Source organism: Colius striatus, chromosome 19 (genome assembly GCF_028858725.1).
Source record: "Colius striatus isolate bColStr4 chromosome 19, bColStr4.1.hap1, whole genome shotgun sequence".
Classification (NCBI taxonomy): domain Eukaryota; kingdom Metazoa; phylum Chordata; class Aves; order Coliiformes; family Coliidae; genus Colius; species Colius striatus.
The window spans coordinates 5,541,682-5,568,194 of record NC_084777.1 but is presented as its reverse complement, the minus strand read 5'-3'; the positions used below and the strand labels follow the sequence as shown (position 1 = coordinate 5,568,194).

Sequence of the window (26,513 nt, the reverse complement as noted above, 5' to 3'; positions counted from 1 at the left end):
TGGGGGCATCTCACAACTGCATCTTTAAGGAGTAAGTAATTAACTCCTTAAATGAAAAGAAAACAAGAGATACACAAACACATTCCATCCACACTTCATCAGAGATGTGCAAATATCATTGCTGCACAACTTCAAAAGTCTAGACCAGGAGGGTTTAAAGCAGATGCCATTAAATATTGATGCTGCTGTATTTCATTTTTTTTGCATGGCTTTTTATTTGAAGGGAATTAATTAGTACATTGGAAAAATAATTCTTTGAAATGTGTCTGTCAGACATACAGACTTTCAGTGAGCACTGCAGTTCTAGTATAGATAATCTATCCTGGCTATCTATCACTACACTATATTGATTTTCAATGCAGGAAGATACAATAAAATTCATACCCTCTATTTTACTTTTTTAACTTTCACAGTACAGTAACTATCCTGCTGTTTACAATTTCACAATACATAAGAGCTTTCATAACAGACATGGGTGCAAGAGAAATTACTGTCTTCTCCATACCGGAAGAGTCATGAGATGGGAGAGGTTTGAGAGTCCTCTATGATTTCCATATCTTCGAGTGACAAACGCTGCATCCTTCCAATCTTGCTTGTCTTTAATTCCTGTTACACAATTTGCAATACCTAGTCCATTCAATGCCAGGATTGCACAGTGTCTACCTAATACCCTGGGGATGGGATTTCCAGCAACAGCTGCTATGACAGAAACCCCTAGGTTCATAAAATAAATTAATTTTCAAGTGATTAAAAAAAGGAAGGTTTGTCTTTTTTTGTTGAAGAGATGTTAGGCTTTGGATATTACAGATGATCAGAGCAAGTGAAACCTGTGAAGACTCCACACCTTAAAACACTTTTTTTGAAGTCTTGCCATTTGATTAAATCACCAAGTCACTACCAGCAAGTCTCCTTCCAGTGCTCTGGTGTCTAATAACCAGAGCAAGTGCTTTCCTGTTTCTACAACATTTGGTATATTCAACTCACCTATATCTTCCTTCATGAAACATGACACTTCCTGAGTTGGCAGACCAACCCACAAGAGGTTGACTCTATAGTTCCATCAGCATGGAAACCCTAAAGCATTGCAAACTCAAAAGTTCACGGTGATAGGAATTCATCTTGTGAGCAATGCAAGAGAGAGACAAAGAACAGTGTCTTTCTGTATCAATAATCTATTCCTGGAAAGTAAGATGCATGGGGGGACAGGGGAAGATAATGAGATACTAACAAAACAACTGATCCTGCTGCAGAACATCAGAGAAGAGAAAATATACTTGACCAGAGCTCAAGACTAAAGTCTAAGGCATGTGCATGTATTGGTGGAGAATTTCTTAATCGAGATACTAGAGGCACAAGTCTTTTAGAAAAACATGTGCCTGAAATGAGACCAAAGGTTCTCATTGCCCTGCGCCTTGTACAGGCAGTGATGCAAACAGAGTGACAGATGTTCAGAGAGCAGAGTCAGCATTACTAAATTAAGCACAATGATCTACATTTCTTATTAACCTCAAAAAACAAAAGCTGAAGACTCATAATGCAGACAGACAAAATGGATGCAGAAACAAAAAGCCCAGGGCTTCAGCTCTTTTCTGCACTGGAATAACTGAGATTACTCATAAGGGTAAGGGAAGAAGAATGAAGTTCAGTCTTGTAAAATGTTACTTAGTTGAACAATGACACAAAATCCAGACACTTTCTAAAATAATAGATACATTAATAAATAGACTAAGCAACACTTTATACCAGTGTAAGTGCTTTGAGAGACAAAGCTTTTCATACAAGGGCTTCATAAGTGATAGTGGTGGCAAGGCAAAAATCTCATTAATTTATCCTCTAAAACTAAGAGGCTCTAATTTAAGCAACAATAATCAATTTCACTACAGATCAAATCCCCCAAAGTAACAAACTTTTCATATATTTGCTTTCTTGTCATCTTCATAATTTCTGCTTCTGCAGGGGGTTGGACTAGATGATCTCTAAAGGTCCCTTCCAACCCCTACCATTCTATGATTGTACTTCATCTAGGCTGAAGAAAACCACGTTGTTTACAAACTTTAAACCAAATATGTGACAGCACAGATGCTAAGCTAACAAACTCTCTCATTTATACAACAAGAATTAACATTTTGAGACAGGAAAATAAAAAAAAAAAACCTCTTAATGCTATTTTCTTTTAATATGAATGTAAAATACAGGATCACCTTCCAAACCTGGACTTAAACACAATTCTTAGGTAAACTGAGTGGTCTTAGGAAAAAAAAAGACAAAAACACCCCCAAAAATAAACCTGAATGCTCATGCACAGAAATGCTTGCCCAAAAACCAGTATCAAGAAATCAGAGTATCTAGTATAATCAGAGTGAGTGAGTCACTATCAGAGGCATCCAGCAATATCATCCAGAGCAATTCAGAACAGATCGAACTTCTCAGCAGGACTGACAAACAAGAGCTTGGATCTTCGTAAGCTTTGTGAGAGGAAAGGCCCACAGCTGATGGGTGACAGCCACAGCAATCCCACGCGACTGCTGGCACAACATAACCAAGGATTCCCAAAGCTTACGGTGGACCTAGAGACTCTTATTTCAGTATAAAGCTGCTGCTTCTGACAGAAAATCTACTAGTCCCTTGGCAATCTGTATCAGTTCCCACTCTTACAACGTGTCAGTCTTTATCCTCTTCCCCTTTTATTCCTCCTTGTATCTATACTTCACTTTTATGCATTACATGGCTGCAGCTTTATCTGTTGGATTAAAGAGCACTGAACAGAGAAGAGATGTCTTTGTTAGAAGAACAACAAACAGGAACCTCTTGTCCAACCTTTGACTTAGACAGATCTGAGCTACTGATCTTCATAGAGCAACTGGAGCTTCTGGGCACAGGTCCCTGAATGTCTCATGACTCCCCAACTATTTTATAACACAAGAATAGGCCATTTGCTTGATGAACAGTTGAATCATCTACAAAATATGAAAGAGGATATTGACTTGAATCTACGAGATGCGTTATCTGCCAAGCAGGGAAAAGGAAGTTTGGCCTCTGAACAGAGAGAGAGGAAAGAGGACAGCAAACGCCTGCTTACCTATGTGCACAGAGGGCGAGGGAAAGAAAGAATTCCTCATAATTTGACAAGAACATCCCCTTCCATAGCAAGGACAACGAGGTCATTCAGTGCTCTTCAGTTATCATAATTACAATACCTTCCACTTTGGAAGCTGCAACTCTGGTCCAGAGGTTGATTGAAACTGTTATTGCTCTCAGACAAGAAAGGGAAAGACCATATTTTACACAAGCCCTGGAGCTTAACCTCGCCCCCTGTAAAAAGGAGTTTTGCCTGCTGACACAAACTGGTGTGCCATGGATCAGTGTGACCAAGGAAGTTTACAGCATGGTAGAATTCTTTGACAGCTAATCTCTGAAGTCAGAGGTAAGATGTGAGTATCTGCCAACTTCTACCAGGGATATTCAGTATGTCTTCATAGACATTATTAACACAGAGTCACCTTAAAACATTTCAGCTTTTAAAAAGTCCTCAGGCCTTCTGGATATATTTGTTCTCTTATGAGAATGATCTCAATACTCTGTAAAAGGAAAATTACTGCTTACTTCAATTGGTGTGCAGGCTGAAGTGGAATGAGACAAAGCAGCTAAAAATTAAGAGTAAAGACTGAAGAAATAGCATGTGGTCTACCTCACTGGTTTCTTCAGAACTGCTGTATATGAGTGACATTCATAATGATCAGTAAGCACATCCAACAGGTTACTAACACATTATAGTTAATTCTTGCTTATGAACACTTAATATACAGACTACAGCTCAGTCATAATGTTTCATTCCCCATCCAAGTTAATGAAAGCATTTCCAGAAAAGCTGAATGCAACCATGACATTTTCATCCTCCATAAATCCATGTGTAATTGTAGACGCTGTAAATGCACAAGTAAACACAATCTTCACATTTTGCAAAATTAAGACATAATATGTGTAGAAACCAATGTCTCCTCAGTAGGGACTGCTGTTTAAAAGTGGTATATTTACTGACTTGAAGATTCTTAATTCTAATGACTTAATATTTGTGATATGTCTATTTTTGGAATGGCTACAGAACAGACACAAAAAGGGGAAAATAAATGCAATGCCATGAATAGAGCTATAGAATTCATGTATTTTTTCTTCCCCAAGAGAATCTGAGCATTAAGCACTGCACCACATAAAGCAAATGTATTATGGTCCCTCTTTTTAAGGATGATTTGTGCCTGTAGCTTTTTTCTTTTAGTTTTGGGTTCATCTTCTGATTATTTTCAAAACTCTCCTGATTCAAGAAAGGCTCTTGAAGTGCATTAGGGCTTACACATTAGTCCCAGACTGTTTAATTTAGCCCTAATACCTTGAGGAAGCTTCAGGATGGATTGTTGCTATTCTGATTAAGGAATCAATCTCCCCTCCTGCTGAGAAGGTTAGATGAATGCTTCGTCCCCAGAGGGAAATCAATATTGCTCCACTGACCAGCATCTTCAAAACACTGCATATGCCAATGTATCATAAAGAAACAAAAAAAGCACTTAATTCTGGCATTCTAATTACAAAGTAGGTTCTGAATTTCCACTATTTTGACACTTGTTTACTTGCTCAAATCTTCTGCAGGTACAGGCTCAAGCTTTTTACTACTCTGTCATTATTCCAGATTTTCTTTTGTTCTGAGGGATTAATCCGCAAGCAAACCACAAAAGACAATTTATACCAAGTCAATAACAGGTTCAACACCCCAGTCAATAAAAATTGCTGTAATCCTATGCATGAAAATCATACATATCATATAAAAGGGAACATCTTCTGACATTTGTGTGAATAAAGTTCACTGCTTTGTCATGTTGTTCCTAACCATCAAGTAATTTAACTCAACTGGCTAATAACCAAGTGAAATATTTATATTTCTATTGTTTAGCTCAGCTAAGTCTTCTGCTAGCTGGAACAATTCAACACACTCCCACAAACATTAAACTATGACAAGCAAGCTTTCTGCCCAAGACTAAGTATTTTTAAAGAGCAATCATGCAGATCCAGTCTCCAAAGATGCACAAATTAGGTGTTCCACAGCATCACATTTCTTGCAAAAATTGTTTTCTTCAACAACTGCAACTTTGTTACTTCAAGATGGTTTCACATCTATCATACTGAACATCTGAAAAGGAGCATTCTACAGTTTTATACATAACACAAGTATAAGGATGATGCAGACAAGAATCAGAGCAAAAGCTACAATGCAAAAAGGCAAAGCATCCTACAATTATTCAGAAGAGGACTTGAGGTGCTCACAGCTGAGACCAGCTTCACTAAAATCGGATGCATGCTTCCTTCCGCCCTTCTACAGTTGTTTCCTGGGCAACTTCATTGCATCTCAAAAGACTGCATGCAGCCACACAGCCAGAGAAACATTATTTTGTCTTTATAAATAGAGTTGGAACCTTGCTATCCCCCCCATTCCAAAAATAATGCTGTAAATCCCCAAGGCATTGATTTAAATAGGAACCAAGTCACATGTGTCATGTGATAGACGTTCTCATTACCTAAAGGATAGCCTGCTGCATTCACTCAGCTTGCAATTTTGGTTTTCAGGTAAAATATGCAATGATAATCTTCAAGTGTTGAGTGCCCTGATCACCTGGCATCTGTCTGTCCTTCAGGAGGATGCAGCCCAATCAGCTGATGACAGTGGCTTTGAATAAAGTTGCAATGAAGCTACTAGCCAACACATACACTGAAATGTTTGCTTACGACTTCTTTTGCACACTGAATTCTAAAGTAAAGCTGTGCTACACAGCTTTTCATCTTCTACATGTTAAGTTATGAACAAATGCCAAATAGCACCCTCTGTGTAACAAAGACGTTTCATGGCTCCAAAGAGTTGTAAGGAAATAAAGGCTCTTGACCGGCATATACAACACTTTCCTCTCACCCTTCATTATCAGGCTTTTCTAGTGACAACACATGACCAAAAGTGTCACAGGCTATTATACTTGGAAGACAGAGGTAGTATAGGTGAAAAAAACATTTATGTAGCACTATCACAGTTCTCCTGGTTGATCCACTGCCAATTCTTTCACTACAGCAAAATCTTAGTTACACATTCTTAATGAATGCCACTCCTATAAGACCTACATTTGACAGATCAACAGCCCCCAAGAGGGCAAGAAATATTTCCCTTCCCCATTTAACTTTTGTTTGAGAAAACACACTTCCATTCAACTCATTGCTGCATGCCAATCATTTTTTCCCTTTGTAAATAGAAGATAAATGTGTTAAAGCATTTCTCTCTACAGAAGAGAAAGTATAATGCAGAATGAAATGTATTATCTAAATGCATTTTTTAACATATTTGCTAAACAATTCCTCGAGGCTTTCTGCACAGAAAGAGTGGATGAAAACTGGCAGCACACACACTTCTGAATAAAGCCTTCATTTGGGGATGTGGTCAAATATTCTTCCACAAAGAGTAAAGATGCAAAATGCAACCACAGAAATCAATATATATACATTCAAATCAGTGAGTCAACTCTAGTTAAATGTTACATGGAAAAAGCCCCATAGAAATAGCAATGCTACAAAGCCAAGTGTGCAGAAGAGGATTGCTAGATCCCTTCACTACTTTTCTGGTTTACTCATCTCCTTCCTGTGCTCCATGCTGCTTCTCCTTGTACACCCACGACACTTTCTCCAGATCCCATCAAAAACTCTTGACTTGCCATTCCTAATGAATTAATCCCACGTCTTTTCTGACAGCAATTCACAACCCTACCTGTCCTACTCAGAGTCCAACCCTGCTCTCACGTTCTTTATTCAAGCTATTTCCTTGTTACTTGTTCCTTCCTTTTTAGTTTAAATTTCCTTTCTCCTTCTGTGTTCATTTCTACTGTTCCCTTTGCCCAATTAGTCACAGCTCCCTCATACTACCTGAGTTCAGAATTACCAACTTAAATTATTTCTCCTCAAATGACACATTCCCATTATTCTGGGCCTAGGCAATCCAACCACACAAACAGCTCCTAGACAAGCAGCTCCACGTTCTGTAACTAGATCCTAGTCTCAGTGCTACTCTCTTCCCCACCACACTTGGTCTCTCGAATCAGCTAGTTTCTTCTCTGACCACAGCATCTCTTGCCCCATTCCTCACCCTCAGGTGAGTATAACAAAAAATTAACCAGTCCATAACAAGAGATGAACCAGTTGGCTACCACCAGATGGACCCTTGGCATGTCCAAGTGCAGTCATGCCCTTCATCCCCTTTCCCTCCTAGTTGTAGTCTGTTTTCTCCCAACTCACTGACCCAAATTATCCTCCCTTAATACTGCCCAAGACCCAGTTCATGCAGGACTGTCTTCCAGCCAGCTTGTACCTCCACACAATTGGGTACCATAAAGGAGTCTGAGCAGAAGAGGCTCCACCCTGGCCTCAAGCAGCCATGACATGGAAAGTCTGGCAGCACTCTTGCAAGGACCAGACTGAGGCACATTCAATTATTTTGTGTGAGTGACTGCATCATGCTGTCCCACAAAAATCCCTCCAAGGCCAAAACATACTCAGCAGACACTGGAACTTCTGAAGACTTCAGCACTAGTATATATTCACTGAGTACTTGCAAAGTGGTATTTTTCCCAAGACTTACAAGTTTGCCTAATTTGGGCAGATTTTCTCAAGAAGAGCAGAAGGCGTATTGCATTCAACAGCTATTGTCTGCCAAACTTCAAAACCTTGCTCCAATGAAAGGGACCACTACAGCTTTCCAAAACCAAAGAGGCATCGTGCTTAGTATGTACAAGACATTGGCCCTAGTAACAACTGAATAATCCTGACTGATCTGAAATACAAAAAAACTGAGAGGCTGGCACAGACCAAAGAAAACTGCAGCCTGAGCACATTAACTTGGAAAAAAATATAAGCAGCAGAAAGCAGATGACTTCAACAGAAAGTGTTAAATAACCTTCATAATATGAAGAATATAGGCTGAGATACAGAAAACTGTCCAAGGCATTGAGATGCAATTTCTCAGTGTTCATCAGAGCAAAGCATCAAAATCTCCAGGAGTCCAGTTAGGAAACAGCAGTGTTCTCAGTATCTCCACAAAACAATTACTCTCCTGCCACACAGGAGTGGCACTCCTTCCTTCACCTGCATTTCCACAGATTCAGTACAATGAAGTAATTTATTTTTTTTAACTATAAAATGAAAAAATATGCATGAAATTGTACTTGCTGTTCACAGAGGAGTAAATCTAAAAACTACAAATAATAGGAGCACTCATACCTGCCTCACCGGAAAAGCAGAATTTAAAGATGTGATCTTAAAACTTTTTAGGCACCAAGCAGGAGCACTTGAAAAATACTGAACAAGAGACAGCCCAGTGTCACATTTTAACATAAGAAACCTACATTATTTCAGCTACAAGAAGAATGATTATCCACTTCAGCATTTCCTCAGGATTAAGGACTATCTGGACAAGTTGGTAGTTCACTGGGGACCATTCCTTCTAAACCAGGCATTAATTCCTGAGAGACTCCATTTCAAGTTGTATTGCTTTCCTGGGTTTCTGAGGGTGCCTGGAGGATGGCTGTTGTTCTTTTGGTTGTTTTTTTCCAATTAGACTGACTGTTCATCACATAAATTAAGGATAATATTGCAACAGATCTTTACGTGCATCATAACATGCTTGTCTGCTTCAGTGACCAACAATGCTCACTGGCTAATCACCATTTCATTCTTGCACTTTAACTGCACTGCTCCGTGCTGTAAGATGCTGCCCATATACTCTTTTTTCCCCATTTTCAGAAACAAAATCCCTCTGTTTTATCCAATAATGCCATCCAAATATTCTTAATAAACTGAGATAAAAGATTTTATTTATTGACCAGGTAAATAAGCTTATTTAGCAGAGGCAAAGCAATCCAGTGAAAATTCCAAAGCCATACAAATCACCTTCCCACACCTGCTTGAGAAGAAAGACTAAAGCCCATCATATCCTCTACATACCTACTTACATGCAGAAAACATATATACTGCTTTTCCTTTCCCCATCTTGTATTTTAGAGCCAAAGGCATTGATTGAAAAGGATGAAGACTGCAATATGCCAAGAACAACAGTGTTTCTTGTTCTCATCAATTTAACCAGCTTGTTTTTCAGAATTAAATAGAAAAGCAGAGATTCCAGGAGTGGAAGGAGGAAGACAAGTTTCATCTGAAAAAGCACACAATTGTCTTGAAGGGGGAAGTTATTTTAAAATATTTATATGAGCACTAAGAGAACTCTACAGGGGATTGGATTTTGATGGCTGGACTGGATTCAGTGTATAACTAATCTCAGAAGCATTATTTCAAACAGGATGAAAGTGAATTTCAAAAATGCTTTAGCAGGTTACCTTTCCAGCAATCAACAGAGGTCCTAATGTAAAGCATGTTATTAAGTTATAGTGCAGCAGTGGCTCTTGCTCTTCATGTGGAGCATGGCTTTTGAAATTCTGCTTTAAAAGAATGTTTCACAACATGAGTAACACTAATGAGCTGCAAAGAGTCCAGAAAAACATCCTCTCATGTTTGACTGCCTTCCCATATGGTTCAAGAAAGCGGGGGATCTTGAGCAGCCACAATACAAATGGGAAGAGTCTGTGACTGCAAGGAAAAAAAAGATATTCTCCAGTCTTGACTCACAGTGAAAGACAGCAAAACCCCCATTCTGTAATGAATAGGTAGGAATATAAGAATAGGTTGGAAGACAACATTATAGAAAACCTTTTCCTTAAAGCAAAGCTGAGCTGTAAATGAAATTACTCAGACATCCAGACACTAAAGACCCAGCAACTCCTTCAGAAACCTGAACAGTCTATCCACTCCTAGTGTCTGTAACTACCAAGTAGTGTACACAGAGACCTCACATCTCCTACAGACCAGCTCCTGCCAGCAGCAGGGGAGTTCCCACATAGCACATCTTAAAAGTCAACTATTGTTTTTTAGAGTAATGAAGAAGACTATGACAACAGAAATTTTAAAGTGATTTAAATGATCAAAATGATTTAAACTTAAGAGGCTGCAGCAGCCTGAGCCACCATCCTGTGATGGACAAACGCACAAAAGCTGTGTGCAGCACAATTAAGATACTATGTAATGACTCAACTTCTATAAACAATTTCTCACTCAGTAATCTGCATCTACAGGCTGACCACTTAAAACAGCAAGTGATCCACTGTGAAATAAGGAGATATTCATGTCAGACAGCTTTGCTGCCTCGAAACTGTCCAAATAACCATGCAGGATACTTAGCTAATGAAAAGTTTACTTTGCTTTGAAGTGCTCATTCTCCAGCACTCTGTATACAACTTTTACTAAGAGCCTTAGAATAACCAAGACTAAACTATAAATATGATGCCTGACCTCAGCTTTTTTTTCCCCCAACCTCTCACTGTATTAGCTTTTAGGATGCCTTACTCTATGAGCATATTTTTGTGGGTGCAACTCCAGACTATCTGAAATATAAAGAAGTTTTAACATGTTAGTAAACAAAGGGGTCAGAGAGCTGCTTCTCTGCCCCTAAGAGTTGTCTGAGTGATGCCAAATAAGTTGCAACAATTCATAGACAATTTACAACAAATCACGGTTTTCAGAAGAACATTTGACATCACTACAGAGGAAGATTTTACTAAGCTGAAAACAATTCACCCACCCACCTTTGAAGGGTAGGTCCATTACTTTATATAATGGAAATTCTCAACTCATCAGCAGAGTTAACTGATGATTTAGCCGCAAGACTAATCTGCATCCTTGTCCCATCAGAGACCAGCTCCTTCTCTTTTCTATCTTGGAGAGTAACCATTAACACCTAAACCCTAAGAATTGACAGGGGATAAGGGGTGTGAGGGTGAGATGCCACACACAGAGATTTCTATTATATGCAATCAACTCTACTAAGAAATCAATTCATCAAACCTAGATCCAGCTCTGCACATCCCCTGACAGGCAACAAGCTGACAAAAGCAGAGCCTTGTCATCTTTAAGAGTCTATTTGAATGCTGTGCCCAGATAACATCATGGTGCAATGCCACCAAGGTCAAAAGCACCTAGGTACTCCAGACAGTTTCTAAATGTGAGTCACCACTACATGCAACACCCATACATTATAAATACTGTTGAACAACAACACTGCTTTCAGGCAAATTTAAGAAATGCAAGATTTACAGCTGTTTAAACAAAAATTCTGCTGATGAAATAGTTAAGTATTACAAGAGGAAACAATTTATCACAGAGTTGCACCTATGTTTCATCGTCTAATAATGAGGATGTAGTTGAAGAGAACAAGGTCTACAAGAATCCCACTTAATCTTGTGAGTTAAGAAATTACTGTTACTGAAAATACTAATTTTCTAAACCATAAAAAGCTTAGAAACAATTCACTTTCATAAAATGAAACAGACTAAAGTTACCATATTAGATTGGAACATTATCCAAACAAAAAGTCCAGTCTCCAAATTATCAGTCACATGAAGAATTAGCCAACAGAGCCCCTTGCATAAGGACAGCAAATCGGAGTCCTCTGCAAGTACAGTACATTCACCTTCTCACAGGCTGAAAGGATGGTAACATCTGTGAGCAGACACAGCTTTTCCACAAAGGTCAAAGAAAAATCACCTTCCTCACCAGGCTTATTTTAAACTTTAGCTTGAATGTGGAAAAATCCCCAACAAGAAACTCACTGCATCCGCACCTCTGAAACATTCATAAGAAAAAGACGAATCTTTCCACATTTAATCACTTTACCACTTGCACTTGCCACGCCATGTGATTGCGTTATGAAGAGTTTCGCCAGGACCATTCAACCACAAATTTACATGTAGCTCCCTCAAACTACATACTGTACCAAAACTCATAATCAAGAAATTTCATTCCCTTCAATATATTAACCATGAGCCACAGCCTTTTCCACCCAAAAGACAAGGACTGAAGTGCTGAGGTTAGTTTTAGCTCAGTTTGCTATGTAATTCCTACTACTTGCTTCGACGTCTTCAAACCACACAAAAGGATGCTGGTGGGAAGTGTAGCACACACTAGCATTTTACTAGTTAAAGTACCCTTCAGAATAGCTGTAAATGCCATGCTCCATACTTTTTCCCATTACCCAAGAGCAGAGAAGAGTGAAAGAGATCCAAGGATGCTTTTTCAGGCTATTGTCTCCCAAGCACAGTTGACTGAAGGTACAAGTTGGGTCTGTACACTGCCAACACATCACCTTTACTTACCACTTACATTAACTAAGTATTTAGAAAACATTGCCAAATTCAAAATTAGACATCAAATAATTATCTACTATACTCTACCTGTCAGCCCTTAATGGTACTCTTGAACAGGGGTTAAAAAACAAAATGGTTTGGTTCTATGGCTGTACTTTGTCCTTCACCCACAGCTTCTTCCTCCAGCTCCTGAATGTTTCAAGTGCAACAGAGAGTGACTTGAGCAGGGGTTGAATAGACTGACAAAGTGCACAGAGCAGCCGTGGCTGTCCAGTACACTGTGTTTACACACAGGAAACTCAAGAGGGTTACATGACAGACATCTTTGAGTTTCACACTGCAATGTTGTATTGCGTGGAGGCCCCAGATGATCTCATTATCCCAAGCATTTAGCCTCATATATGATATAAATGCTGCATTAGTACCTCCAGTAATTCTGCTGGTTATAGGTCCATTTACACTCACAGGGCAACCTTAAAGATGAAACTCAAAGTCTAGATTCCAGTGAAACATTGATAGGAGCTTTGCAATAGGATTTGCAAGCCAGAGGCATAGAACACACTCATATCACAGCACAAGGCTAAAAAGCCTGTCTTGGAAATCACATGTTGCTGAAGGGATTTTATTGCTTCTGAAGTGTGAGACTTTCTGCAACCAGCTTTTTTTAAAATAGAAATTCTACATAAATCTATCCACATTAACATTTCACGTGCTCTAAAAAGCAAGCTTGATTTTACTTCTCCTTTGCTGCATTTAAAGGAGTGAATCGAACATGCATCCGGTCTGGCAGATCAACACATCAGAAAGACAGGGTGCCAGTCAAGCCTGATCAAAGAACACTCATCTTTCTAGCAAATTTCAAAACTACAGTTAGAAACACTTGTCACTGCCTCAACTTCAGTCCAAATGGCTGCATCAAATCACATAGCAGTCAAAGCGGGTATTTAGTTGTTGCTTACAACACCTGTTTCTCACTACCCATTCCCTGACAACTTTAAAACAAATATTGAGTTCTACAGTAAATGGAAATTTCATTTTGTTTAAAAAAAAAGCCACGATCAACAAGAGTTTTTATTAAAATACAGGTTGTTTGTGTGGTTTCCTTTCCCAGTGAAAGGGAGAACACGAGGAGCAAAATGAGTGGGTTGGCCTAAATACCCAGAGCACTGGAAACTGATGCTGTCAAAACTCTGCCCACTTTAAAATAAAGCAACTCTTGCTAATTTTGTATCTAGAACCAATCTGTTGGTCCAGCTTTTTCATCAGTAACCTGCTACGCTTCTCAAAGGGCTACACTGAAGACATAATAAATAATACTTTCGTGCTGATAAAGACTATTCCACCAAGAAAATTTCCAAGGGGGAAAAAAAGTTACAAGAGCTGTTTCAAACTGTTACAGAAGACAAGCATATAACTGCACACACACCTGCAACAATGCAGAAAACAGAAACAACTATTTATAAGCCCTACTCTGTTACTACTGTTCCTCTGCAGAAACATCTCAGTATTGCTTGCACACTTTTAAGAATGAAAAACAATTGACTCCTTGGGAAATCAGAATTTATTTTCCCGTGGCAAAATTATCATACTGACTTTAATTCCACTCAAACTCAAACCTCCCCCAAAGCATCCATGAGGCAGAAAAAGAAGGTAACTGCAGATTTTCACAGAAACATTCCCATGCAGCAGAACTGTTTCTATCCTGATGAATCAATAGAGCATCACTACAACATTTCATCAGGATGTATCACCTTTGTCCCTGCAACATATAGACGTACCATAATAACCTCTGAGTAAGCATTTGCTCCCTAATTTACTCTGTTTCTGAACAGATATAGCTATAACATGACTACAATGTCACAGCAAAGTGGGATGCTTACTTAACTGTCTGTTAGAACAGGCCAGCAATGCATCCAGAAAAGACAGTAATTAGCACATCTAAAATAATCGTTTCTATATAGAGACAGTGTAAAAGCTTAGATATGTTCACTGGTTACCAGCCACAAACAGATGGGTATAGCAACGAAATCCTGCAGTGCTTTGCAATCCAGATGACTCTATGCCACTCATTCTTGACTTCTCCATTCAAAACACCATTTCCTTTTTCCTCTTCCCCCCCTGCTCCCGAGTGCGGATGTGTCCAAAGATTTTTAATGTCCCACCAATAAATTAACACCGGCTCACATGGTCTCCTGTCCACTCTCACAAGCCCTCAATAACAGGGTTTGCTCCGTGCTCCACCATCACGCTGCCAAACATGGCTGCATCATGTCCTCTTTGTGATTGAATATGTAGAGCTCTTTCGCCTTTCAAGACTTCTTTTATCTACCCACCTTTATTTACTCAGATTAGCAAGGGACCATTTCAAATCGCTGTTATCCACTTTTTCATCCCTTTTAACAGTTTGATATTTTCCAGTAATGTACCGCGGTAAACCAAATGCATTTCCACTTTCCAGGTTCACTTCAGAAACAATCAAGGAGCTTTATCCATTGACACCCTCCCCACCATTAAACCATACTTATTTACACACGACAGAAAACTCTGCCAACAAAAACCTCCGTCCTTCAAAACAAGCGTGGAGAGAAGCCCCTTAACAGCAGCGAAAGGAAATTTTATCATCAGGCTTTTCTTCCCCGCAGCTCCCTCTCCTGAAATTGGACCCCCTGATATATAAATCCACCTCGGAGCCTCTTCTCCAGACTCTTGCAGAAGCCACACACATAACCCACCCCAAGCTTTACTGCAAAGCCTCTCTCCAATCCAGACTGAGATCGCTTTTTGGGCTGCAGATCATTTCTTTTATTATTTTACTGAAGAAAAGAAATAAAACTACCAAGTCTCCGCGATTTCTCTGCGGAAGCCACACATCAAAGTTTCTAGACAGGGAGGACCCCCGCGGGAGAGAACAGCCCCCAGCCAGTCCTCCTCGCTGTGTCCCGCACCGCGGAGCCCCGGCCCCCCGCACCGCACCGGGGCCGGCGCCGGCCCCTCCGCACGGACCGTTATGACACGGGGCGGGCGCGGCGCTCCGCGGTAACGGCCGCAACGGCGGCCCCGCTCCCTCTCTCCTTTCCCTCCTTAACTCACCCACAGCTCCGTGCCCCAGCTCATGGCTCCGCCGCGCCGCCGGGGGCCGGCGCTTGAGGGGCGGGCGGCTCTCGGGGTCTCTCTGTCCCCTGACTGGGCTTCCTTCCCTTTCGCTCCCCAAGCACGGGGCGGCCCGATCCCAGCGGGCTGAGACGGAGGAGGTGCGAAGAGGAGCGGGATGAGTCCGGGCACTGCTCACTGCCGCTCCCGCCTCATCGCGCCGCAAAATGGCCCGAGCGGCGCCGCGCGGGGAGGCGGCGGCGGAGCGGGGGGGGGGCGATTGACAGCTCCGGCGGCCTGCGCAGGCGCGGCCTCAGGCGACGGAGCGGGGGGGCGAGTCCGGCACTGCGCAGGCGCGGCCTCCAGGTTGCGCGGGACCCTGGTGCGCAGCGGCCCCGGCCCGCGCCCCCCAGGGACCCCGTCTCGGGACCCCCTCACCACAGCCCCGCTTGGGGACGCGGGCTGGCGGCAGCTCCCGGCCGGGGGAAGCGGGCGCTGTCCCGGCGGCCATCCCCGCCCGGCCCCGCCTTCCCTCAGGTGTCGTTACCCCATTCCTTACCGCCCTCTCCCCAAGCGAGGCAGGGCTTTGACGGGGTTTTTTTGAAGCAAATAGTCGTGTTTTGACCGTTGGGAAAGAGAGGGCAACCGACCTAGTGAAGGACGAAACCCGCACTCTTAACACCGTCAACTCGTAACACTCCCTGCAAGGGCTGACTTCTATGAACTCTACATACGCACACCCCCGCCAAAAAACAACCTAAATCCAGGAATATTAACTCCACAGTTTCTCCAATGTGCTCAATGAGCATGCAAAAAAATAACCAAATTACCTGCCTTTGCATAGACGTGGGTTATTGTAGCAATTACACAGGCCTTGCACAAACCAGCCCATTTCCTTGCCAGAGAAATAAAGATTGATTTTGTGCTCGTGTTCTTCTAACAGCATTTATTTGAGCTGTGTCACTTAATTTGATTTTACATTTCTGTTTTTCAGCTACAAGAAATGTAAAAAGTTCTAGACTGATATATTTATGTTCGTGAAAGATTTACATGGGGGTTAAAAAGAAAAAGCACTTTTATTCACCTGAGGAAAAAGGTGTCTCCTTACAGAGGGTGAAGATCCTTTTGATGTCAGAAGACAAAACCCGACCAGCTGCTGAAGCACTGTCTTCTTTAGATTAACGCTCTTTCACTGACACTTGGCTATTACCTTACATAAGAAAGTACAAGAAAATAATAACTTATTAAGCCGTTCTAACATTTATGACAACAATGAAGACAAGCATCACGTTAATAACTGAATTGCATTTCTTTTTTTATCCTAGTTCAATTGATTTGAACATGAGCAGAATGCTGCTCCTCAGAGTCATCTTTCAAGAGAGGCGACGTTGTCCATCATTAAAAGTTATTACTTATAAGGATAGACTTCATAATAAGTAAGAGACACTGTTCAACCAGCTTTCCAGAGCACTTTTTTCTGCCCCTGCCAACATATTTAAATACCTGAGAGCCTGCCATGCTGCTTAAAGCACAAGCACCATCTTCCAAGGCCTTGTGCTTCCACAGACTCTCAGAGAAGGGACACCGAAACACACTGCCCTTAGACTTACATCCACCCAGAACACATTGCAAAACCAGACAACACAGATACACTGGGACTTTTTGAGAACTTAATCCAAAAAAATACTTGAATAAAATATGCAGAGAGACCAAACAGAAAGCAGCATTAGTATCATCTGAGGTAAATTTGCTGTGGAATTTCCTTTTGCACAAAGAGCTGGGAGGGGAACAAGGCAAACCTGTTACACCAGCATGGGTAGGGAAACCTGTCTGCACTGAGAGATAGAAATGCTTAACCAGTTCCAGAAAGATAAAAGCCAGAAATGCAAGTTTTGTATTATGATGGTTCATTAGAATCCACCATGCCAAAACATATCAAAAGTAATTAACGTTTCTGGCCAGAGGTCCAAGAGAAACACTAAATAAAATCAAATCCTGGTATTTACAGAATGAGACATTTTACTCTCTTTCTCTGTCTGTCTTATTTAGTCTGAAACTCTTCAAGACAGGGACTGCCACTTAGGTTATTAGTTTCAGATGTACAGTGCCCAAAACAGCAGGGCCTGCAGCTTGGTTGGTCTCTACTTACTAACATAGTTAACAACGATGGGAGCATTAAGGACATTTTATGCTTGAGTACATAAGTGCTGTAAGGCTGAGTAGGCCCCAGCCTTGAAAAACACTTCAAAATTGTATTAGCTAACACTTCTTTGCTTAATTCACACAATCCAAATCTGATCAACAGAGAAGCTGGTGGGAAATTTCCCTCATCCAAACTGAGATCAAGACCATGCAGATCTGTTCTCTAGATATGGGCTTATTCTTGTAAATTCTGTTTACCTCGGCTGTTGTTATGATTCAGCTCCTAGAGGAAGATCCTAGGCCCCAGTAGAAGCAATTCCCTTTTTAGAAGGTTAAGACTTTGTTTAGAAAACTCCAATCCCAATTCAAACCCACCAGATGACCTGCTGAATGATTCAGAAGGTATTTGAAGAAAATAAAACCCTAAACCTTTTCAATCTAAAGCCTTTCCTCTGGGTTTGTTTACTCATGCAAACCAAGAAAAATCACAACTCTCACAACACATTCACGCATTTCTAGCTTCCAGGACACAAAAGGAAGAGGACCCACCTTTCCCCCCAGAGTTATCACCCTTGCAGCTGCTTCCCTTTTATTTTTATAATTCTAACCAGATAACACACATCCAAGACAAGGAACATAGATGTTGCTTGTAACCTCTCATACACTGGGAATGAAACTGGCCCCAGGAAAGGAAGAGGACACACCTTTCCCCGAGGCCATCACTATCCCAGCTGTTTCCTTTCTGCTGTTCCAACACTATGCAGATCGTTGAGACACACAGCAGGGGACCTTGGTTCTCTTTAAATGTCCTATCAGGGGCCATGGCCGCCTAATTAAGGCCTGATTAAGACCTGATAAACCTTAATGGCCCCAGCCAGCCTCAGCTGTGGTTTCTACACACACCCTCTGTGGGCTCTTGAGCCTCATTTAAGCTGTGGCCTGAGGGCTTAGGCTGTGAGAGATATTGCAAGGCTATGCCTGGTTTTAGGTAGGTCTTATCGCTGTGGGTCTGTCCATCTAGTGCTAGAGCATCTCTGACCTTGCCTAAACTGCAAGCTGACTTCAAAAGTAAAAAGTTTCCCAGGTGGGCCGTGCTCAAGAAATTTAATAATTACAACATTAAAAATAATTCCAAGAAAACATGTGTAGCGAGGTTATCATTTCAGAGCAAATCACCTGATGCCTGCAGGCTTCATAACCCCCTGGGGTGTAGCTGTGTGTGCTGCAAGGCCCGATGTTGACAGGACATCTAGTGGCATCCACAAGCTACTGCCCAGAGAAAAAAAAATCCTACTAGAAAATACATGCTTCCAGATGTTTTCTGAACCAGTTCAGGTTTCTTTAGCTAATGGTGAGATTCCTGTGATTATTTTATTACCTAAGAGTATAAAAGAAAAAGAGGGAAATTAAATTGTAAGTACAGTAACATCTGATTCACCTCTGCACAAAGATGGGACATTCTACACAATGTTGCTAATATAGAAGTGAAGATTATTGACTTTCCTCTGCCTTTTCATGCTCACTTGCATTTTACTCCTTGCTTGGTCCAGTCGTTTATCTGCTTCCCGATGAAGAAACTTGCACAGCTGTTAGTCCATACACTGAAAGAATGTCAGAGTTCCATGAGCAGATAGGACAGGACTCTACACTGAAGTACACTTATTTACAGTGATGGTTTCCCATTGCATAGCTTCCCCTTTCTCCTTTCCTTTCCTTTTCATTAGCCTTCGTGTTCACTTTGCTTTATGTGATACTCTCAGTTTATGCACCAAAGACATCAGAGAAGCCAGACCCAACCTGCTTGATGATTCATTTTTAAGGGGAACTACAGCTCACAGTTTCAAATAGTTTCATAACTGCAACACTGTTCCAGTAAGGAAGGAGAAAGACCCTTGTTTTGGTTTTTGTGTTGATATTTAAAACTAATGCTCTAAGCCCAGCTTTACACAGAAAGGCAGTTTTACAGTTGTTTGGGTGACCTGATGCTCAGACATCTGCTCTCACCTGAGGTCCCAGGAAGAAGCTGAAACCTGCTGGCCAAGCCAAGGCTGAGCTGGAGGCAACAACTGCAAACCTCGAATGAACTCTGCTGTGTGGCTGAGGGCTAAGGCAGGAACAGCTCCAGACTTCGCTGAGGGACAGAGAAGAGCTCTGTGTCATCTCACCCTAATCCCGGGCCTCGCTAAGCACAGCCACAAAGGCTGGTGCGGGGAAGGTTCAGGGGGTTCCATCTGGCCGGTGTCCCCCTGTGAGGGCAGCGAGGGCCGCTGGCGAGGAGGGAGCCCACCCCAGAGCCTCAGCCGCTGCCATGGGTCTCACTGAGAGTCCCCGGACAACCGGGGGACGCCGTTGGCGTCAGCCTCCGGGTGTGAGCAGCCCAGAAGGGCTGTAGACGGAAGGCGAAAGGCTGTGAAGCCTCAAAACGCCGGGGACAGGGAACGACCCACTGCGGGCGCGCGCCCGGCGCTGACGGGCGCGAGCACAGCCCCGCCCGCCCGGTCACGTGCCGCCCCCCGACCCCGGAAGCGCTGCGGGAAGAGGATGCTGATGTTGGACTAAACATGGCGGCCCGCGGCCAAGGGGCTGCTCTGTCGCGGGCCGCGGTCCTGACGGTTCTTGTGCTTGTGCTGTTCTGGGCGGGCCCGGTCGGCGCCCGCGTCCATCATCTCACCCTCAAAGTAAGGTCTGCGCCGCCCCTGTTCCTGCTGGCTCAGCTCCCTCCGGGTCGCCTGAGGGGAGCGGCGGGCCCGGCCCGGCCCGGCCTTACCCGCCTCCCGCGGGTCGGGGTTCTCAACCTCGCGCCTCCAGCTTCATATCCTTGCCCCTTCTCCCACTTCCCATCTCTTTAGGCTCCCTTCCTGCGCCTCAACCTGCCCGGGCTTGCTGTGTTCTCATTTTCGAGTTGTTTTTCCTTCTCCCCACTGTCTCCCACCCATCCCGTCAGCCCCTGTCCCTGCTTTCTTGTCCATTTGTTTCTTAGATGTGGGGAAATCATTTGAAGGGGCCTCAGAACTGTAGCGGCTTGAAAATGCTAATGCTTCCAAGTCCAATTAAAGCAGGGCAGAAAGCTGCATGTGATAAGAGAGAACTGAACGTGAATAGGGGAAAGCTTCTGAAAGGGATTGGAGTTGCTTTAGTATTTAATCTACCCTCAGCAGTAGTTTTCCTTCCTAATCAGTGATCACTCAGCTCTAAAAGGTTATCTGGCTGTCGTGTTGGCCGTCTAGATATAGTGCCTTTGCCTTAATCAAGTGAGCAGCAGAGGCAAGGAAGAAGACAGTGATACTGATGCCTCTCTGCTTCAGTGTGATAAACTTCTGGTTGTGGTTTAAAAGTGTTTTGTAGTCCTGTGACTATATTTGAGAGGAATGATTCATTCAGGCTTGTTGATGGGAAGATCTACAGCACTGCACTGTTACTGTCTGTTGTGCTTTAAATAAGCTACACAGTTGTTATGGGACAGAGGAACTTTGTGTTTGGGGTGACACCCTTTAAGGGCTTCTGTATAGTTCCTGAAATGCTCCATTCAGATTCAGAACAAACTTGTTAATTTTGTCCTTGTTGTCCTTGGTGTGTATTATTTGGACTATAGAAACATTGGGAGAAGTTGATAAAGTGGTGTATGACTAGGACAACAGTCTCGTGTTCTTGGGGCAGTTTAGGAAGGGTGCCAAAACTTTGCAAGAGCATCCCTTCACCCTTTGGGATGTAGCAAATGCCAGAGGGATGTTCATGACCTACTTATAGGGAGTTTTCCAGACCATATAGCTGTCTAATGTGCAGCCACATCAATATTGTTCTGTTTCAGCAAAAGTAATTTTTTTTTCTCTGAAGCAACAAATGAGGAGGTTTGTGCTGGTTGCGTTGTTGTGAGGAATTTGTGACCAGCAGTTGGGAGCTGGAGGAATTTCTGTTGATGTGATATTTTTCCCTTACGAGGAAATCTTTAAAACTGGCCTTAAGCAAATATTCTCAGCAGGAAGCATGACTTCTAGTTCCTATTAGGCTACCACAGAATCCTAAGGGGTTGGAAGGGACCTCAAGAGATGATCCAGTCCAACCCCCCTGCCAGAGCAGGACTACCTAGAGTAGGTCACACAGGAACTCATCCAGGTGGGTTTTGAATGTCTCCAGAGGAGACTCCACAGCCCATCTGGGCTCCTTCAGTTCCACTGCTCCCTCGCCTCAACAGGGAAGAATTTTTCCCTTGTGTCTCTTAACTATTTGGATCAATCCTATACAGTGTTTGCTGATTTTTACAATGAAAGTGAAGTATAGTTTTAGTTTTGTAGGTATTTAGTGTGAGTTGCATCACTGACCTACCAAGCAACGTGGAAGGTAGAAGCATGCTAATGCTTGTCCACCTCCTGTATAAACATGAGCTTTATTGTTAGAAAACAGTCTCTCCTTTTCTGCTTCAGCTGCTGCTTTACAGCATTTATGTAAACACCAGGCTCCAACAAGTGTACCCTTTCACAAGAAATCTCCCTTCTAGTGTTCTTGCCATTGGCTCCTTGCTTGTAAGTGTGCTTTGACGCTGTGCCAAGCTAAAGGCCACAGCTTTGTGTGAGAGTTTGATATTAGGTTTCCTCAAACAAGCTGTTATTGCTTGAGTTAGAAGACTTGTTCTTGTAGCTTTGTAATGAGTGTGCTAAGGTGAAGCTTGCTTTTTTGTTGCCAGGAAAGCAAGGCCCAGTATGAGCCATTTCCTGTTCTGAAAATAACCTTTTTCTCACCCCTCATTTATGCCTCTAAATAAGAAAAAATATTTATTTCCATCTTACTGTTAGACTAACTTTGTCAAAGGAGACTCTCTTCCTTATTAGCAACTGTTACCATCTTTATCAGTTTAATGAGATATGTAATGAAAAACCCAAACACCCCTCCACCAAATAAAGACTAGGAAACTGAAGTTGTAGAAGATGAACAGGAGCTATTTTCAGAAGTTTCCAGATGCAGGTGGTAGTTAGAATGTTTCTCTTGGCCCCCCTCTGTCTTCACAGAGAGTGCTATAATATTCAGGCCTTATGTTTTGCATAATGCAGTGGCAAGCTGAGAAAGTTGGTGAGCAAGGCCTTTGTCAGGCATGCAGTGAAGTTTAATGCCAGTGAATAGCTAAATGTGCTGCTTCAAGAGGAACCAACCCACTGGCCACACTGTGTAGTGGCTGTGGTTGTAGTTTCAAATTAAAATGAGTTATCCTTCCAGTTAAGTGGCTTCAAAAAGGGATACAAGACCTCTCCTATTATCTGATGCTGTCAAGCTTGCAGTTTCATGTGAAGTGATTGTTTGGAAGATGTTATTTTTCAGTAGTTGTTTGTAAACATTTGTCACCCTTTAATGTTGGTAGGTCTCATGGTTCAGTTTTTCAAGTTGAAAATACCTTTCACAGTGATTTATTTAGTCTTACAGAAACTATAAGTCTTGCTTCTAATCTCATACAAGTAGTACCATTCCTTCCACGTAAGGCTAAGCACTCTGTTTAAACTTTCACTGCACTGACAGTGTGATCCCAATTAGATTTGGGGTTAAAGAGTATTTCCTGCCCATTCTGGTCTACAGAATATTGGATGTCACTTTCCTGTAACCTTACCCAAAAGTTGCAAGATCAATATTTATCTTAAAGGAGTCAAAGATGTGGGGAAGATGTTTATTAAAATAAGATATGAACTTTATTGGCTTGAGAGTAACCTGTTAGTCATGAGTCCCTCACTCCTCTCTTCACAAGGGCAGGCTTAACTATTAAATGCATCCTCTGTAAATTAAAATTCTGTGTACGCTAACAACTCATGCTTAGATATTCACTTGTGTGGGTTCACATCTTTCTTGTAAACTTACAACTGGATATTTCTGAAGTCAGCAATTGAGTGATTATAAATAAAAGCTGGCTTCTTCCAACCCATTAAGCCTCCTGTGAAAGGCGAGACAATTATTGTTAGGCTGGTGCCTCTAAGCTGTTAATGTGTGGAGCAGTAGATGCTCTTGGATGCATCTATTTGCTGTTGCTTGGTGGCTACTGATGCTGTTGCTTGGTGGCTACTGATGACTGTGTATGGGATCATGCAAAGCTGAAGGATTTGTGAACTAAATCTGTAAACTCTAAGCACTCAAAGCTGAGATAAGACCATGGAGGAAAGAGTGTGGGTTGTATATTAATTATCTTTTGGTAGGGAGCATATGAGTAAACTGTCAGGGTAAATAAACTTAAGAATTTTGCAAGTACTCAGAGTTAAGTGTCGGTCTCTGGTCATGATTACAAGCTGCAAATACCTTGTGGCTGGATGACACTGTGTGTCCTCCCTTCAGTTCTCCTTTAACTAATCACCCAGGCAAATGCTGCTATGCCCAGATGTGGCTAAATGCATGTGGTGTGCTCTGTGAAGAGCTAGTATTAATCTTCTGTTCTGACTGGGAAATGATATTGAAAGCAGTGTTAAATGAACCAGATGGGCTCTTGTTCAAGCACATTAAGTGACCTAGAACTGGGAGACAGCACAGCTATATTACGCTGTTGGACAAAGCGTCTGCTGAGAGCCATGTGTCACTAATTTTTTTTCCCCTCTTCTGGGCATTAAGTGAACCATCTGGTTATTTGCCACATTAACTTGATTCTATGAGGATGATCTTGTTACAGCTAGATTCCAGGTTAGCTGTGTCAGGATTAGTGTCCTGCTATTACAGTGAGTGATATGGATGTGCCAACAATGTTTTATGCAAAGATGTCAAAATTAATGCTGGGTGTGAAGGAAGAGAGACAACTTACTGTACATCTGTAGGTCTTAGCTCAGTCTTCCAGTACCCTGTCCAGAACAGTTTGTTTCACTTTAACAGCTGACTTCTCTGCTTAGAGTGTTCTGCAGTCTGATTATCTTTTCCTATCTTTTCCTTTTCTTATTTTTAGTAACAACTTGTAAAAGTGCTTTCAATTACATTTTAAACATGCTTTTTATTTTTTTGTTGTTGCTCTGTTTCTGCTCTAATTCCAACTGATGATCCAAGAGGCTGAGATTCCAACGTGTACCTCTTTATTGATTTATGAATACACAGTAACAGGGATATGACCTTTCCTCATCTGATGTGGCAGCTGTGTGTAATGTTTATTACTCTTCATGTGAGGTCTTTCACAGCCCCCTTTTTTAAAAAATCAAGAAGCTGACTGTATTTGAGCCATTGTCAGCCAAGCAAGGCATGGGGAGGGATTAATTTCTACAGTTTTCTTGCCAATCTGAGAGGGAGTAAATTATTCTGCAATTAAGACTGGGAGTGGAGTCAGAGTTTGGAGTTTCCCTATCAGAGAAACTAACCCAAATGATTCTGTTTGAACATGCATATCCAGTTTTTTGTATTTATCCTACTCATAAGACACAATGCCTTGCTTAAAATCATTTGGAGGAATGGGACTACAGAAGGAGTTTTCTCATCTGTACCATACACACAGTTTTCCTGTGTGTTAGACGTTCATCTGTCCAATCATTGACTTTGCCTGACATCTGATGGGATGACAATACATGGTGATACTTGTTAAACACTTGACAAAAAGCCACTTCTCATTTAATTAAGATCACTATAATCAGCTAATTCCTCTTAAGCCACATCTGTCTTGATTTGTCCACAGTCTCTTCTGTGCTGACAATATTTTGTTTAATTGGTGATGCCAGATTTTCTTTCAGCCTTTTTTTCTTGCCTAGTTCTGAGCAGTATAGGCAGGTCATTAGCAGAGACATTCATTGAAAGTTGTTGCTCTTCATATTATTGATAGAGTTGGTCAATTCCACTGAAATAATTGGTTGTATCTGAATGTTTTGCAAATAAATTTGCTCTTGATGTGCTCAGATAGGTGTTTTGCATGAATACTTGAGTAAGCGCTAATCTCCATCACCTTGCTTCCTCTTGGAGTGCTGTGACTTGTAAAATTACTTTCTCTTCTTACAGGATGACGTGAGGCAGAAAGTGCACCTGAATACCTTTGGCTTCTTCAAGAATGGTTTCATGAAAGTCAATGTCAGCAACCTTTCATTGAAGCCACCTATGAACTCTGACAGGGATGGATTAGTAAGTTACTTTGAGTCCAATGACTGTATTAGGCTTCCTGTGAATTTGCCCTTGCGTTGGATGCCTTTAGTGGACTCTAACATTACATGTTGTATAGAGCATTCTATCAGTGGTTTTGATAGATTGAAATACTAGGGTAGAAAACAGACCTGTGTTCTTATTCTTCTGCATGTTGCAACCTCTTTATTGCTAAAAGTGTTAAATGATTTCACAAGCAAAACCATCTGAAATACGTCAGAATGTTCAGTGACAGAAGCTACTCCAGTTTGGGTTGGAATCACTACATATTTCATTCTTGGTGGTTGAAGCAGCAAGTTCATTACATTTCAGTCATATTTTTTCTGTCTAATTAGGTAATGAGAAAAATGCCTGGATTCTACCTTAAAAACTTATTTAGAGAGCAGGATCTTTGACTCTTACATTTGTGGCCTGTGATAATAGAGGAACCCGAGCTGGTTTAATTTGACAGATTGTTCTCAATTGTCTCATAGGTGGGATTCAGCTTGGATCGAACAAGGAATGACGGGTTCTCCACTTACCTGGTAAGAGATGTGAACTTAATTTTTCTGAACTGGGGGCTTGTCATAGTCTACCTTACTCCAGAAACAGTTGGAAGAAATAAAACACAAGGTTGTCCTTTAGACATGGGTGGGTTGTTAAGGTTAATTCAACTTTTCAACTTGCTGCGCTAAGAATGGTAACTTCTACCCAGGAGGTGGAACATGTCCCACTTCTCACAAACAGGAGGATACTTCAAAGATACTTTGCTTGTATTACCAGGATGAAGAAGTGGATTATTGTATCTTGAGGAAGAAACCAGAGCAAGATGTCTCTGTTGTAATTTTACTTCTGAACTTTCAATCTGACACGTGAGTAACTAATGTATGCTACATTTTAAAGTTGTTTCACTAGCTGAAGCTAATGTAACACTTGTGAGATTTCTTTAAGGGTTTGGAGAGCTGC

The 26,513-nt window shown here is 41.7% G+C and overlaps 2 protein-coding genes across 14 annotated transcripts in view; one reads left to right on the top strand and one right to left on the bottom strand.

The window, feature by feature from the left end:
• Positions 1–15,616, bottom strand: part of FNBP1 (formin binding protein 1) — a 96,188-nt gene extending 80,572 nt beyond the window's left edge. For all 13 annotated transcript variants that reach the window (XM_062011941.1, XM_062011937.1, XM_062011938.1 and 10 more), the window contains exon 1: positions 15,357–15,616. In XM_062011941.1, coding sequence (XP_061867925.1) covers positions 15,357–15,380 — 24 coding nt within the window. In that variant the 5' untranslated portion in view covers positions 15,381–15,616. The remainder of the gene's footprint in view (positions 1–15,356) is intronic.
• Positions 15,617–20,015: 4,399 nt separating this feature from the next.
• Positions 20,016–26,513, top strand: part of GPR107 (G protein-coupled receptor 107) — a 37,981-nt gene continuing 31,483 nt past the window's right edge. The window contains exons 1-4 of the mRNA XM_062011368.1: positions 20,016–20,176; positions 25,431–25,550; positions 26,042–26,092; positions 26,331–26,419. Of these exons, the coding sequence (XP_061867352.1) occupies positions 20,060–20,176; positions 25,431–25,550; positions 26,042–26,092; positions 26,331–26,419 (377 nt within the window). The 5' untranslated portion in view covers positions 20,016–20,059. The remainder of the gene's footprint in view (positions 20,177–25,430; positions 25,551–26,041; positions 26,093–26,330; positions 26,420–26,513) is intronic.